This window comes from Sphaeramia orbicularis, chromosome 8, assembly GCF_902148855.1.
Source record: "Sphaeramia orbicularis chromosome 8, fSphaOr1.1, whole genome shotgun sequence".
NCBI classification, from domain to species: Eukaryota; Metazoa; Chordata; class Actinopteri; order Kurtiformes; family Apogonidae; genus Sphaeramia; species Sphaeramia orbicularis.
In genome coordinates, this window is record NC_043964.1 from 19,548,964 (window position 1) to 19,563,980 (window position 15,017).

A 15,017-nucleotide genomic window follows, 5' to 3' on the forward strand; every position below is an offset into this window, starting at 1 on the left:
CTTCCGCTCTCTGTACTCTGCAATTTCAGCATGCTGCCCTTTTATCCTTTTCACTCTTCCCCCGCCAGTCTCTCTCATTGCCTACGATTTCAAAGCTGAGTGGATTCCTACACTTGTCTAATGAAAGCAAAATTAATCCCATTATTTCGGCATGACATTCACAGACGTGACGCTTCTTTTGTCCGTAAACTGTTGAAAACAGTCATTGTTACAAGAAGCTGCATGTGAAAGCATTATCCGTATGAGGACACTGGACGTTTATTGCTAATTGTTTGTGTGGGTAGCTTGTGCTGAGCCATTTTGGGTGTTAATATACCACAACTGCATTATGAATAACAAAATAACAAAAACCCAGTGCATCAAATGATTTAAAGGAGTGATGTTTTGCTTTTTTTTTAAATGGAATTATGCATGTTAAAACATTTCCCTGTGGTCTATGTAAACTGTAAGTGCTATGCTTGGGTCTGAATTCGTCATTAATTCAACTCCACAGGCCCATTTTTAACCCTATTTTTGAGTAATGATACCAGAAAGGTTGTTTTGAGTGCTGGCCCTTTAAATGCACATGACCCCACCCCCTTCCAGGTTGTTGACTGTGCTGCTCTGTCCTGTTCAGCCACTTCAGTTTGTTAATACAACCAACAACTAAACATTTTAGGTAAATCGGCTAGAACAGGGGTGTCAAACTAATTTTAATTCAGGGGCCACATTCAGCTAAATTTGATCTGAAGTGGGCCGAACCAGTAAAATAATAACATAATAATATTTAAATAATGTCAACTCCAAAGTTTTCTCTATGTTTTAGAGTGAAAAAAAGTAAATTTACATTATGAAAAGGTTTACATCTACAAACTATCCTTTCAAACAATGTGAGTAACATTAACAAACTGAAAAAATAAGTGTAATTTTAACAATATTATGCCTCAGTTTATCATTTCCACATGTACATTATAACTTATACAGGGTGTCCCATAAGTCTCCATACATAGGAAAAATAAACGTTTCTTGACATAAACCATTTTTATTTATATAATATGCTCTATATGACTGCCATTTTGTCGGGAACACATTTCAATGCGTGTCCTCCACTGCTGAAGAACTATAAAGAAGAAATATAAAGAAATACATGTTAGAACCATGGAATGTATTATGTCTCCTATGTATGGAGACTTATGGGACACCCTGTAGATCAGAGTGGATCTACAAATACATAAAACATTTAATATCAGGCAGAATATTGTTAAAATTGTACTTACTTCTCTTAAAACATTTCAGGTTGTTCATATTTGTTCAGGTTACTCACATTTTTTGCGGAATTAAGCTTTTTTTGTGTGTAAATACATGAAAATATTTACATTTACAAAGAGAAACATTTGGAGTTGTCATTATTTATATGTTATTATGATAGTATTTTACTGAATCCTGCCCACTTGAGACTAAATTGATCTGAATGTGGAACCTGAACTAAAAGGATTGTTAATTTCTTCAGTGTAATTTTTGCATTTCACAAATTCATCCCAAGGGCCATACTGGACCCACTGGCGGGCCGGATTTGGCCCCCGAGCCACATGTTTGACACCTGTGGGCTAAAAGTTTGGACATATTTTCAGTATGGACTACAACCACTGCTGCTGATAAACAATTATGGCATATTCGGAGAAATCTTCATCAAAAATGTTAACCTTGCACTACCAGTGAAAATTTTGGACTCACCTGGTTTTTCTTTATTTTCATGACTATTTCCATTGTAGATTCTCAGTGAAGGCATCAAAACACATATGGAATTATGTAGTTAAAAGTGTGACATAACTCAAAGCATGTTTTATATTTTAGATTCTTCAAAATAGCCACTTTTTGCTTTTATTACTGCTTTGCACATTCTTGGCATTCTGTCGATGAGCTTCATGAGGTAGTCACCTGAAATATTTTCCAAAAGTTTTGAAGGAGTTCCCAGTGATGCTGAGCACTTGTTGGCCATCTGCGGTCCATCTCATGTCATTTAAATGAAAAGGTGAGTCCAAACTTTTGGCTGGTAGTGTATATGTACAAATGTCATGACGTAACTAGTTATAGACATAACTTAAGAAGGAATTAAAACAGGTTGTAGAAATCCACTCGATTTTTGCCAAAAATGAATATAAAGATAGCTTAGAAGCACCTGGAGGGTTCAAATTCAAACTTTTTGAACTATTATGGTCCCCAAATACACAAATAAATGTACCAAAGACTAATAAAAGTGGGTTTAGCAAAATATGACTCCTTTAACAGGCATCAGCGCTGTTATAGTAACCACATGGTAAAATTTGTGCTTTTGAAAGGTGAAGTTACACGAAAACAGGTGTAGCGTACAACTGCCAGCCAATGTGATATCAACACTAACATTCAAGCAGACACTAAGTACAAACTCTGTTAACCACACAGTGTTATGCAGCAGGGTAGTGATAGAAGATAGCACCGCAAATATTTTAATGCTACCCTCTAAACTTAATGAAGCCAGAATGCTCAGAAATTCTTCCACAAGCTGTTACATTTGGTTCCTTTTCTGTCAAACCAAGGAAACAACACAGAACCTGACAATTTAGTTTACAGATGGATGGAGAAAAATCCATCTACTGAATAACTCTGAATTCACTATAATGAAACAGCTGAGCATGGACTTGCTGCTGAAAAACACGCTGATTATCCACAGCTCGTCTCTTGAAATGATCAAGGCAGAGGAGGGCTAATTTCCATACAGCCTTTAAGAGCCAATTAGGAACTTTTTGCCGACTACGCTTACTTCACCCTGTTTCTTAACCTGTCACGGACACTGGGTTTATGATCTGGCAAAGAAAAACTCAAATTATATTGGATATTTTCAAAGTTTCTACAGTCAAATAGTTTTAGGGATTGCATTTATGAAGAATTAGAAACTTTCAGCATCAGTCTTTTAAAGGAGTGATATTTTTCTTTTTTTTAAAAATGGAGTCATGCATTTTAAAACATTCCCCTGTGGTCTACATAAACTGTAAGTGCTATGCTTTGGTCTGAATTCTTCATTAATTCAACTCCACAGGTCCATCTTCAGCCCTATTTCTGAGTAATGACACCAGAAAGGTTGCTTTGAGCGCTGGCCCTTTAAATGCACATGAGCTACTTTTTTGTTTTTTGTTTTGTTTTTTTGTTCGTTTGTTTGTTTTGTTTTATTTTAGCTACGTTTTTTTGTTTTGTTTTGTTAATTAGACATTGTTGTATCTATTCTGTACTGATTACTTGTCAATATTGGATTTACATTAAGGATTGTCTTCTTTTGGGTAGGGTGGGATTGTGGGAGGGATAAAAAGAAAAATGAAAGAATGGAAGTCCTTTTTATCACAATGTAATGTCATGCCTGTGAAATTACTTCCAATAAAGACAGTTAATTAAAAAAAAACAAAAAAAAAAAACTCCACAGGTTCATCTTCAACCCTATTTCTGAATAATGACACCAGAAAGGTCATTTTGAGCGCTGGCCCTTTAAATGCACATGAGCCACTTTTTTCTTTTTTGTTTTGTTTTATGTTTGTTTTGTTTTACTTTAGCTACCTTTTTGTTGTGTTGTTTTGTTAATTAGACAATTGTTGCATCTATTCTATACTGATTACTTGTCAATATTGGATTTACATTAAGCGTTGTCTTCTTTTGGGTAGGGTGGGATTGTGGGAGGGATAAAAAGAAAAATAAAAGAATGGAAGTCCTTTTTATCACATTGCAATGTCATGCCAGTGAAATTACTTCCAATAAAGAAAGTTAATTAAAAAAAAAAAAAAACTCCACAGGTCCATCTTCAGCCCTATTTCTGATTAATGACACCAGAAAGGTCGTTTTGAGCGCTGGCCCTTTAAATGCAAATGAGCCACTTCACGCCCCCCCCCCCAGGTTGTTGACTGTGCTTTCTGTCCTGTTCAGCCACTTGTGTTCATTAATACAACCAACAACTGAACATTTTAGGTAATTGGCTCAAAGTTGGGCATATTTTCAGTTTTTACCACAACCGTTGCTGCTGATAAACAATTAGGTCGTACTCTGAAAAATGTTCTTCGGAAGTCTTGACCTTATACGTGCAAATGTCATGACGTAACTAGTTATAGACGTAACAAATTAAGCAGGAATTAAAACAGGTTGTCGAAATCCACTCGATTTTTGCCAGAAGGAATATAAAGATAGCTTTGCTGCACCTGGAGGGTTCAAATTCAAACTTTTTTAACTATTAGGGTCCAAATACACAAATAAATGTACCAAAGACTAATAAAAGTGGGTTTAGCAAAATATGACCCCTTTAAGGTGATTGTATTTACATTAATTGTGATTAAATATGACCTAATTTCAGTGGGAAAAATTACTATATAATATTAAAAAGTCTTTATTTAAGCAAGAGGAAAAAGAAAGAAACAAAGACTAATAAAAGTGAGTTTAGCAAAATATGACCCCTTTAAGGATTCACATCTTATCCCCTACTTACTGAGCTGTATCCCCTTGTCGTACTTGCCCTCACTCTCCAGTTCGCTCCTGTTGATTCCACTTTTGGCTGATGTTGTTGTTCTAACATTTAGACATGCCCACCTTGGGTGACCTCTCTGCTTGACCAACAGCGAAAGGTAAAAGTGTCTCTTCTCTTTTCTTATCAAACTCCCTATTTGTGACCCCAAATCATTCCCACCCCTTCCTTAAGTCCCTGCTGGTATTTCTCTTTTGTTTCTCCTGGCTAAATAATAATTGACAGTTCTAGGGCGTCTTGAATGGGGCACAAACCCAGCGAATGAGATCTAAATATATAGCACTATTTTAATAATTCCTACCAGTTTAGCAGAAAGGCAGCTGCTGCATATTTACATGTCATGAAAGCCATCTGGAGGGATGCTGTAACATTTTTAAGACATCACAGTGAACAGTCTGTAATAAGCCCAAAAATGCACTGGCACTAGTTTTTATTAGTGTTATTGCCAAGTTAATTTTAATACAGATAAACCGCGTTTGCAGAAGATACCAATAATACCTAAAGTAAATCAAAATGACTGATTTAAGGATTTTCTGTCCATTCTACTGCCATCCACACAAGACAGAACTATTGAGCTGTTTTTTGCAGGGTATCAGGTTTTATGTTTGCTGCACTGTGAACCATGTGTGTTAATTGTGGATATTAAAATTAATAGAGCCTTTCTGATTGCACTCTATACTGCTGTGGTCTGGCTGTTTGCTCATTCAGTGTATTGCTCTGAGGTTTTAGACCAGAGGTGTCAAACTCATTTTAGTTCAAGGGCCACGTATAGCCTAATATGATGTAAAATGGGCCGGACCAGTAAAATAATATAAATTGTAGGATAAGAACTTATAAATAATGTCATCTCCAAAGTTTTCTCTATGTTTTTGAGTAAAAGAAGTAAAATTTTGGAATGAAAATGTTTACATCTATGAATTGTACTTGAGCATAACATGAGCAAATACGAACCTTAAGAAAAATAAGTGCAATTTTATCAATATTATGCCTCAGGTTATCATTTATACATATGCATCACAACTTACAGATCACAGTGGATCTACAAATACACAAAACATTTAATATCAAGCAGAATATTGGTCAAATTCCACATACTTCTCTTAAGACATTTCAAGTTCATATTTGTTCAGGTTATTCACATTTTTTGTAAAAGGCTAGTCTGTAAATGTAAACATTTTTGTGTAATTTTACTAGGTGGAAAATTTGTAGTTTTCATTATTTATAGGTTATTCTGATAGTATTTTACTGGTCTGACCCACTTTAGATTGAATTGACCTAAAATTATTTTAACATCTTTGATAGTTCATTTCTTGAGTGTAATTTTTGCATTTCACAAATTCATCCTAGGGGCCAGATTGGACCCTTGGGCAGGCCGGTTTTGGCCCCCGGGCCGCATGTTTGACACCTGTGTATTAGACCATTCCAGGAGTGAGGATCCTTCAAATCACAGGTGTCAAACATGCGGCCCGGGGGCCAAAACCGGCCCACCAAAGGGTCCAGTTTGGCCCCTTGGATGAATTTGTGAAATGCAGAAATTACACTGAAGATATTAACAATCAAGGATGTTCTAATCATTTTAGGTCAATTCAATCTCAAGTGGGTCCGACCAGTAAAATACTATCAGAATAACCTATAAATAATGAAAACTACAAATTTTTCTCTTTGGTGTAGTGTAAAAAAAAAAGTAAAATTACACAAAAATGTTTACATTTACAGGCTATAGCCTTTTGCAAAAAATGTGAATAACCTGAAATCTCTTAAGAGAAGTATATGGAATTGTAACAACGTTCTGCCTCTTACTAAATGTTTCGTGTGTTTGTAGATCCACTGTGATCTTTAAATTGTGATGCACATGTATAAATGATACACCAAGATGTAATATTGTTAAAATCGCACTTATTTTTCTTAAGAATTTTCAGGTTGTTCAGATTTGTTCATGTTATGTTCAAGTACGGTTCATCGATGTAAACATTTTCATTACGGAATTTGACTTTTTTCACTCAAAAACAGACAAAAAAACTTTGGAGTTGACATTATTTATAAGTTTTTATCCTATTATTTAGATTATTTTACTGGTCCGGCCCACTTTATATCATATTTGGCTGAATGTGGCCCCTGAATTAAAATGAGTTTGACACCTCTGCTTCAAATCATCGCACTGGATAAAAACACACAGTTCAAAGCCCCAACTTCGCTCCGTTTGCTCTGGCATAGATCAAGAAGGGCATGACAATGTGAATCACTCTCACACTGCAAACACCTATTTCCACTTCCCACTTGGCCTCTTATTACATCTGGCAGTAAAACAGGCTAGTTAACAGTGCGAGGTGTGAGGTGGGGGGTTTTTGTGAAGACCTGTCCTGAGAGACTGTCACTCTGCAGATAGGTCTGAATGCGTGAGATTAGGGGAGGCTGCCTCGCCGCACGCACAGACCAGAATAAATGTGTCGGCTAGGCTTGAGAGGACTTCCTCAAGCAGAAGGAACAGCCCTGCGCTCCAGGGATGGTTGGCAGCGCAGATTCTGGATCTGCTACAGAGCAGGTGAAAGCCTCCCAGCAGCGCTGTCTAGACCAGCACACCTGCTCTCTTTTCATCACAAGTAATCCTATAATCCCTAAACAAACACTCAGACATTTCACAACCGCAGCAGAAAACTTTCCCCTGTTAATTCCTATTAATAAAGATAAAACTTTCTTTAACACTTAGATGACTTGAAATAAAGAATATTCCCCAAAATAGACTCTTAATTATGTAACCCTTTCATGGCTGGGATCTTTCTTTTTTTTTAACATTTACAGAGCACCTTGGCTCCTTCTGCAATAGAGACTACATGCTGAGATTGTGTTACCCCAGTTTCATGCTGTTAGAACATTGCCACCTATTGACTAATTTCAGCATTACATGAAGGCAGAAGTGGAGGGAGTGCTCAATACGTACTGAACAGTCATCTATCATTAGAAAAAAGATTAGTGACCCCAAAACATTTAATCCTCCTTCAGTCCCCCCTCGTATTTCTCTTTGTTTAATCTGCAAAATTAGTAATTGACAAGTCTAGGGCATCTTGAATAGGGCAAAAGCCCAAGGAATGAGGTTGTTCTAATTATGTAGCACTACTTTAAGAATTTCTGCCAGTTTAGAGGAAAAGCAGCTGATTCATATATTTCATATACCTTGCAATAAGCCAAAAAATGCTCTAGCCAAGTTAATTTTAATGCAAATAAAATAGCAGAAGAAATTAACAATATCTTTGGTAAAACAAAATTACTGATTTAAGGATTTTCTTTCCTTTAAAAATCCTTCTTATAGCATCAAAGCGTCATCAATCCAAGGAGTATTGAGCTATTTTTTTTTCTTTTTTTTTGCAGACCATAAGGTTATACTAGTATGTACAAAATATTTTATTGACATTTAGAGGTAATTTCCAATTGCAGCAAAAACAGAAAATTGCATTGCATAGCACAAGGAGGTCGAGATAATGCAAATATGAAATATATGGATGTCAGTGCTTATTACGAAAAAAGTAGAAGTTGAAAAATATAAAGTCTGATCACAGCTACTTATTTGTTGGAGAGATATTATTGATATACCTTTTAGTAGCAACTATGTGAGAGTGCATTCAAATTTCTTAGTAGGTTTTTATATATTTTATGCATTTAAGTAGTATATATTAATAACAGGAAACTGAAAAATAACCTAGTAACTGAAGATACTTGTAATAAACGCATAAAAAATAAAAATATGCCCCTAAAATGTAGTGGGGTAGTATGAAGAAGTATGAACAGAAAATGCTAATGTTCAATATAAATATTCAAGTGCCTTAACTGCAATAAATGTATTTATGCTCCACCACTGCATGAAGAGTATGAGGATGTGACGCTGTCTGTCCAAAACATTATTTTGCATTTTTAATGAGAAGACATCATTAAAGCAACTGTCAAAATAAAAGCGTGTAATTTGTATTTTCACCTTCTGTAACAGGGTGTGTTTATCGGTGGTGTTGGTCATCATGTGTCGATGGAGGCCTGGTTCATACATGTGGCTTGCATCACACATGCTGATATCAGCCTAAATAACGGTCTCTGTGTTTGTCTTTTGTTCTAATTCCACCTCCCCTCACCCCCTCCCCTTACCCTCCCCACTCCACCTTTTCCTGCGACCCTGCGGCGTAACCTCACCCAAATCGTCTCCCTGTGTGAACCCGTGCTGCCCTGCACCTCCCGGCCCGTTCACCCACCTGTTCCCGTGTGACTCAGCAGCAGTGAGCGACCTCCTCCGCATCCTTCTCCTCCTGTTCAGCATCACCTGCCTGACAAGAGAGCTACATGCATCCACCTGCCTCCCCCCTTCCCCTTTTTTTTTTTACTTAAACCCGCCCCACATTCTGTCCCTGTGGGGGTCAAGCTCCAGGACCTTCACTTCTTCAGTGTTGACTGCAGATCCCTCTGAACCCCACTCTGTGTGCATTTTTTCATGAGTGTCAGAGTCTATGTGTGTGTGTGTGTGTGTGTGTGTGTGTAAGCATGTGTGCATGGGCATGTTTGACTGTAAGAGTGGCTGCGATGCCCAGCTACTACCAGCTGTAGGACTTTAATTTTTCGTTATTTCCTCTTCAGTCCCTGAAAACCTCTTATCTCTTTACGTTCCTCTCCTCCTTTCCTGCTGTCTTCTTCTTCTTCTTATGTGTCCCGTGTCCTTGCTCCACCTGAAGGCCTTGGGGACCAACAGCACCGGTGGCAGTATTGAGCCATACATCACTGGAATCAAAACGGGCATTTTCTCAGGCCGACTGCCTTCTTCCACAGCAGCGTTTGCCCCCGGCCTGAGGAAGTACCCCCACGATGGGGCAGTGCCGTCCCTGACAGCGTCCCCCAGCCAAGCCAAGGCCCTGCTTGCAAGCTTGTCCGCCTCGGGCTTGACCGCGGAAGCACTGCTCCTCTCCTCCACCCTACGTCACCACCGGCTTCTCCGCGAGCAGCGAGCGGCCTCTTTGTCCCTGCCGAGCAGCCAGTCGTCCTCCCCTACCCCCACCACTACTTCCTCCTCCTCTTCCTCTTCACCTACCTCCACCACCCCAACCCCAACCCCTTCTCTGTCTCCCTCTTCCCCCACCCCTTTGACTTCCCCTACCCTTTCCACTGTGGCTCACAAGTAAAAAAAAAAAAAACAACCTAAACAGCTGCAAAGAAAGTGGCAGGGAGCCTGTGAATAAGGACCTCACCCTTTTAGCAACGCTCAGTGATGAAGAGGAGGAGAATGAAGACAAGGAAGAATGCAAACCAAGCACCATCACTTAAAAAAAACATTAATTAAAAACAAGGACAGTTTGGAAAATTCCACCGTTTTTTGTTTACATCCGTATCCCCCCACTTTTGAACGCAGTCCAGTATGCACAGTCTTATTATTTTAACGTCAAAAACTGCCATATTGTAAAAGGAGTCACAATCTTCTTCTTGGACGTATTTCCTACTCTGATCTGGTTCCACCTCTGCAGTTTCTTCCCACTCAGTCATACTGCCAGTTTCCCAGATCTAGAGTGCACAATGAGAGCCCCCTCCCACCAGCTGCCTGTTATAAGCTGATGTGGTCTGGACAGATTTACAGACAGAAATCAGTCTGCGTACATACCCTCACTCAAAGGGTTTATAGTGGAGTAGTTATAATATATAGACTGTGACTTTATCATAGAAAATAGAGCTGCAATAATTGCCAAGTGAGTCCAGTAGTTGTGTGTTTGTTCTGGATAATTTTGCTCCTATATTGCACCTGCATCACCTGGCAGAATGTGCGGAAAAAAATTAAAAGTAGATCAAGGTGATGATTGTGGTTTGAGGCTGATTTAGGTTTTTAAAAAAGGGCATTTGTGGCTTTTTTTTTTTTCTCTTTTTTCGTCACCCATGTTTTAAACAATGAACTGGTGCTATATTTTCCCCACTGTTTGTACTCACTGTGTACAGAGTTTACATGATTGTTTTCACTCCCTGAGCTTTGACCCACGCTTTGTTGCAACTGTACATTCCAGTTTTCATGCCACACTGGTAAAATCTCGACATCCTTCCCCATAAGATTAGAACTTTTCATTAAAAATTAGGAATAATAATAGCACATTTTTTAGGCAAAACATTGACTGTCAGTGTGAAAATTACGGGATGTTCTCTAAAGCACATTGAATGGAGCAGTCACAGAACAGCACATGTTTATTTAACGTAGCACCAGGACGTACAGTTACACAAAATGAAGGAGAACCATGCAAAGGGTGACTTGTATACAGTGTTGTATTTCTGTATATGTGTATTAACTAGTTCACTATGACAATCAAGATGTTTCTGCAGTAGCATCTCACGAGTTTCTCTTGCATTTTAGCGCCTGACTTCAAAAACCGTTCCAAAGACTCAAGCACACACAGTGATAACAAAACACAAAAACATTTCCTCACAAATGCACTTGTGACGCCAAGTTTTTGTAGAAGCACAGACTCTTCTTTTTTTTTCTTTCAGTAATAGTGTGATGATGATTCATTGTAAGTCACACTGAGTGCACCACTGATGGCAAGCACTAAAATATGCCATATACACCATTGCACCCTTAAAAGTCTAGATGTAGAGATCAGATATTTTCTTTTCCGACTCTGGATCTACTGACTTGCAACGCTTGTAAGATATATCTTCACTACAGCCAATTAATCACACTTTTAACATCTCTGATGCTGCTTAAACCTTTTTTTTTTTTTAGTGATGGCAAATATTATCAGCACACAATTGGAGTTCTCGCGTAAAGTTTGACCCCTACAAGACCTCTAGGGGGAATAAATAGAGAAATATTGAAGACACGATTTCCTCTTAAACACATGGCCCTGACCTTTTTAAATGAGACTTTTTAGATCAAGCGAGAAGCTCAAAGCTACAAAATGTTTCCTAAAAGATATAGAGTCACCCGGGCACATTTCCGATCACGTATATTCGAGTATCAATATCGTAACACTTATGATTGTCGAGCTTTTGCTATGCCTTAACAACAGTCGTCAAAGTTAGCATTAGTTAAAGCACATCACAGGCCTGTCATTGATTTCCTGTGTCAAAACCCCGCACAAGGAACCATTTTGAAGCTCCTTGTCTTTTATTGCTACTCGAAGGCTGCCCATTGAGTAGGTGACAACATCGCATGATCAGTCATAGACACAAGGATTTCTGTTTTTCCTTTTTTTTTTTTTTTCCAGTCGTTCAACAGAATGACTGTGAAATCGATTCTTTGTGACACTGAGATTTAAATGCCTGCAAAAGGGGCTTGTGTCAAAGAGTAGGCAGCTCGAGGAGAGGGGATTAGTTTGGGGACATGTGTTTGAAGGCTACTTTAATAGGGCCGGCTTTGACTCGCCTTGTCTCCATTTGAGAGTGCTTGTGATAAAAAAAAAAAAATGTAATAAAAAGAAAAGACCCAAAGAGATGAGAGGAGGGGTTTGACAGTCTGAGAGCTGTGAAGCGGCTGTTCTTTCCCTGCCCCTTTCACTTTGCTTTGTCTTTGTTGTTGGGACAAAGCAAAGTGCGAACTGCAAAACCGCTACTTCGAGGTTATCTAAGTTAAATGGGCCTCACTTATTAAGAGTGTGTGCAATATGTAATTAGCTCTCTTGTACTTCTACCAAGGTAGTGCTCTTTGCCTTTTAAATATCCCTGCCTGTTTGTCTGCAAGGACCTGAAACCATGTTTTACCTGATGCCTCTAAGACTTATCTGTCACCAGAGCGGTTGATCTTGAAGTATTAGATCAGCGGCTACGGCAGAACAACTGTTGTATCCAAAGAAGAGGCTGCGGAAATTTGTTCTTATTTTACGCAAAAACAGGAAAACAGCACTTAAAATGCAACTTGATGAGTGTGTCAGGTTGCAGCGGTTGCATTTGACTCGACACTCCCCCAGATCTTACAATGTACGTAACTGCAAGCTCACAGCACAGCGAATTACGCCTCACTCTGGATCCTGTGTAGCTCTGCCAAGGCAGGTTCAAGCCCTGGGTTTCATATTGAGTGAAGTCAAATGAAAGAAATTCACTTACTCATGCTGTTCCACACTCAAATCCATAACTCTCTGAGTTAAATTTGCTGCATTTGCGTCTGGTGAGCACTGGGGAGGAAGTATTCACGCTTGGCTGCTTTCCTCAAGTATAAAGTCTGAGTTGAACCCCCTTGCTCCAGAATTGCGTGACAATGCTCTCTGGAATGATTTTCAAGACAAGTGTTAGTGGGCTGTGATTTCAACATGGCCTCAGGCTTCGTGGTCATGTTGAAGATACTCACAGTGGACGCCCCTGGCAATCAGAAAAACTAGAAACTTGAAATCAAACATAGAAGAAATATACATATATAAATATATCTAAGTGAGATGTTTGTGTATGATATTATAATTGTGAAGAAAAGTGTGATATATATATAAATATAGGACTAGATTAAATTATATACTGTAAAATGTCATCATCTCTTCAGTTTTATATATTAGTGACCATTTTGTACAGATTTTTCTTTTTTAATTCATTGAGAGAAATATTACATTTCACACTGAGATTATTTATTCATACGCAGAACATTTTTATATTTGTTTAAAGATATCTGTATAAATAACAGTTAGCCTCTGTAATATACACTGAAGTTCATTTTTAAACTGTAGGATTTTCTTTATTAACACTGTTAGATTTTATTTAATTCTGATTAACAAAAAGCTTGTCCCTAAATCGCTCGTCCAGATCGTCTGCACTTTCGCCTTTTTTACACGAGAGGTCGATGTGAGATGTTTGAGGCTGGACCAGTGCCTGTGGTTAGGGGCTTATTTTGCTACAGTCTTTTTGTTGTTGTTTTTTTTTTTTTTTTTTGGGGGGGGGGGGTTGTTTTCTGTACCTGTGATTTGTTTTAATTCACTCCATCTTGTATTATTATTGTCTTTGGATTCAGTGATGTTGGAGCTGGTTAGAAACACTGATATTGTGGTTACTACTGTGAAATGTAACTTTATGAGAACAAAGGCTTCGTGTAGAGCCTTAACGCTTCGACAGAAGTTACTTGGCTTTAATTTTCCTCTCTGTGGTGTTTGCATGTGAACAGGAAAGGTACGGAAGTGGAAAACAACCGCCAAATACGGTTATTAGTCAGTTTTGTTGCTTATTCTGCTCCAGCTGAGTGGCTTTAAGTACAAATAAACCACAACGTAAAACCACAAAGATGGATAAATGAGGGAATTCTGTGGAGTTGTATGAATTTCAAGTTTTATCTCTTCCTTTGCCATTGTATCTTTTTTTTATAATGAGCCTACATTCTATAGTATGTATATGAGATTTTTACATGAATGTGTGGATGTTCAAAAATCTTGGCATCGAAACTAGAAAAACAAAATTGACCTGTAAATAGGCCAAGTCATTCCTAGCGAGTTCTACAAATTGTTATGTCCAAAAGAAGATGTTTTGTTACTAAACTATGACGATGGGTACAAAGGTATATACAAAACAATGCATGTATAGTATCAAGCAATCGCACGGTGCAGTTGAAAAAAAATGTTGTCTACATGTTTTCTCAAAAAAATGAGAAAGAAAGAGAAAAGCCGTTTTATGTTCGAGGTTTACAAACACAAAGGCGGAGACGTTATTTTGGTATCTGTGACAGGCATGTTCAGTCTTACTGTGATGTTATGTGACGATGAAGATGAAGGTAGTGGACGAGAGTGTTGATTGTCTAGAAGGATTCAGAACGCTTGAACGCACCCAACCAGAAAAGTCACCAGTGACGGTGTACTCTTTCCACAGAGTGATTCTCCCATTTGTAGAGTAGTGTGATATAAGAACAAAAATAATACAGAAAATAGATCTATAATATAATAATATATCAATTTAAAAGCCTACTGATACTGGAGATACTAATTTATCAGTGTGGATGCCATGATATTCTGTGAGATGTGTGTGTTTCCCTGTGAGAAGACAGTAGGCAGTTGAACCTGCCTTCTTTTGTACATAATTTGCTGTGATTGTGTGTCTAATAAAGTGCAGCTCTCTTGTACAGTTGTGCTGTCTGACTTTGCTTTTTGGTCATCGGAACACATTGTCTTCAGCTTAAAACATGTAAACCAGTGTTTTTCAACCTTGGGGTCACCTGAAATTTCTAATAATTGATAAAAAAAAAAAAAAAAAAACTTACTAATAAAAAATATATGGTGAGTTGAGAGAGACAATCACAATACATAAAAGACATGACAAACTCTGAAGCTGAAACTGAAGCACTTTGGTACTGTTTATCTGTCAAATGTTCATTGTGGTCAGTTTCAGATGCTGCAGCTCTTTCATAATTCATAGTTTGAGTTCTTGTTTGTTCAGTATTAATTGTCAGCCTTGTAAATCCAAGCTGGACTGACTGTACATATCCTGACCAAGGAAAATAAAATTCTCACTTTGTGTAGTAATCTACACCTGGCTTTTCTGCCTCCGTCCATAATAATATACATTATATGACTAAATGTCATCTGAAATT

General features: G+C 38.0%; 1 protein-coding gene across 5 annotated transcripts in view; it reads left to right on the forward strand.

Moving 5' to 3' along the window:
* The window catches only part of srcin1a (SRC kinase signaling inhibitor 1a), a 119,236-nt gene extending 104,682 nt beyond the window's left edge, over positions 1-14,554 (forward strand). For 2 of the 5 annotated variants that reach the window (XM_030141470.1, XM_030141466.1), the window contains 2 exons: positions 4,572-4,616; positions 9,226-14,554. In XM_030141470.1, coding sequence (XP_029997330.1) covers positions 4,572-4,616; positions 9,226-9,669 — 489 coding nt within the window. In that variant the 3' untranslated portion in view covers positions 9,670-14,554. Of the gene's footprint in view, positions 1-4,571; positions 4,617-8,773 lie in introns of all 5 variants that reach the window. The other 3 variants (XM_030141468.1, XM_030141467.1, XM_030141469.1) reach the window with 3 other exon arrangements.
* The last annotated feature ends 463 nt before the right edge of the window (positions 14,555-15,017 follow it).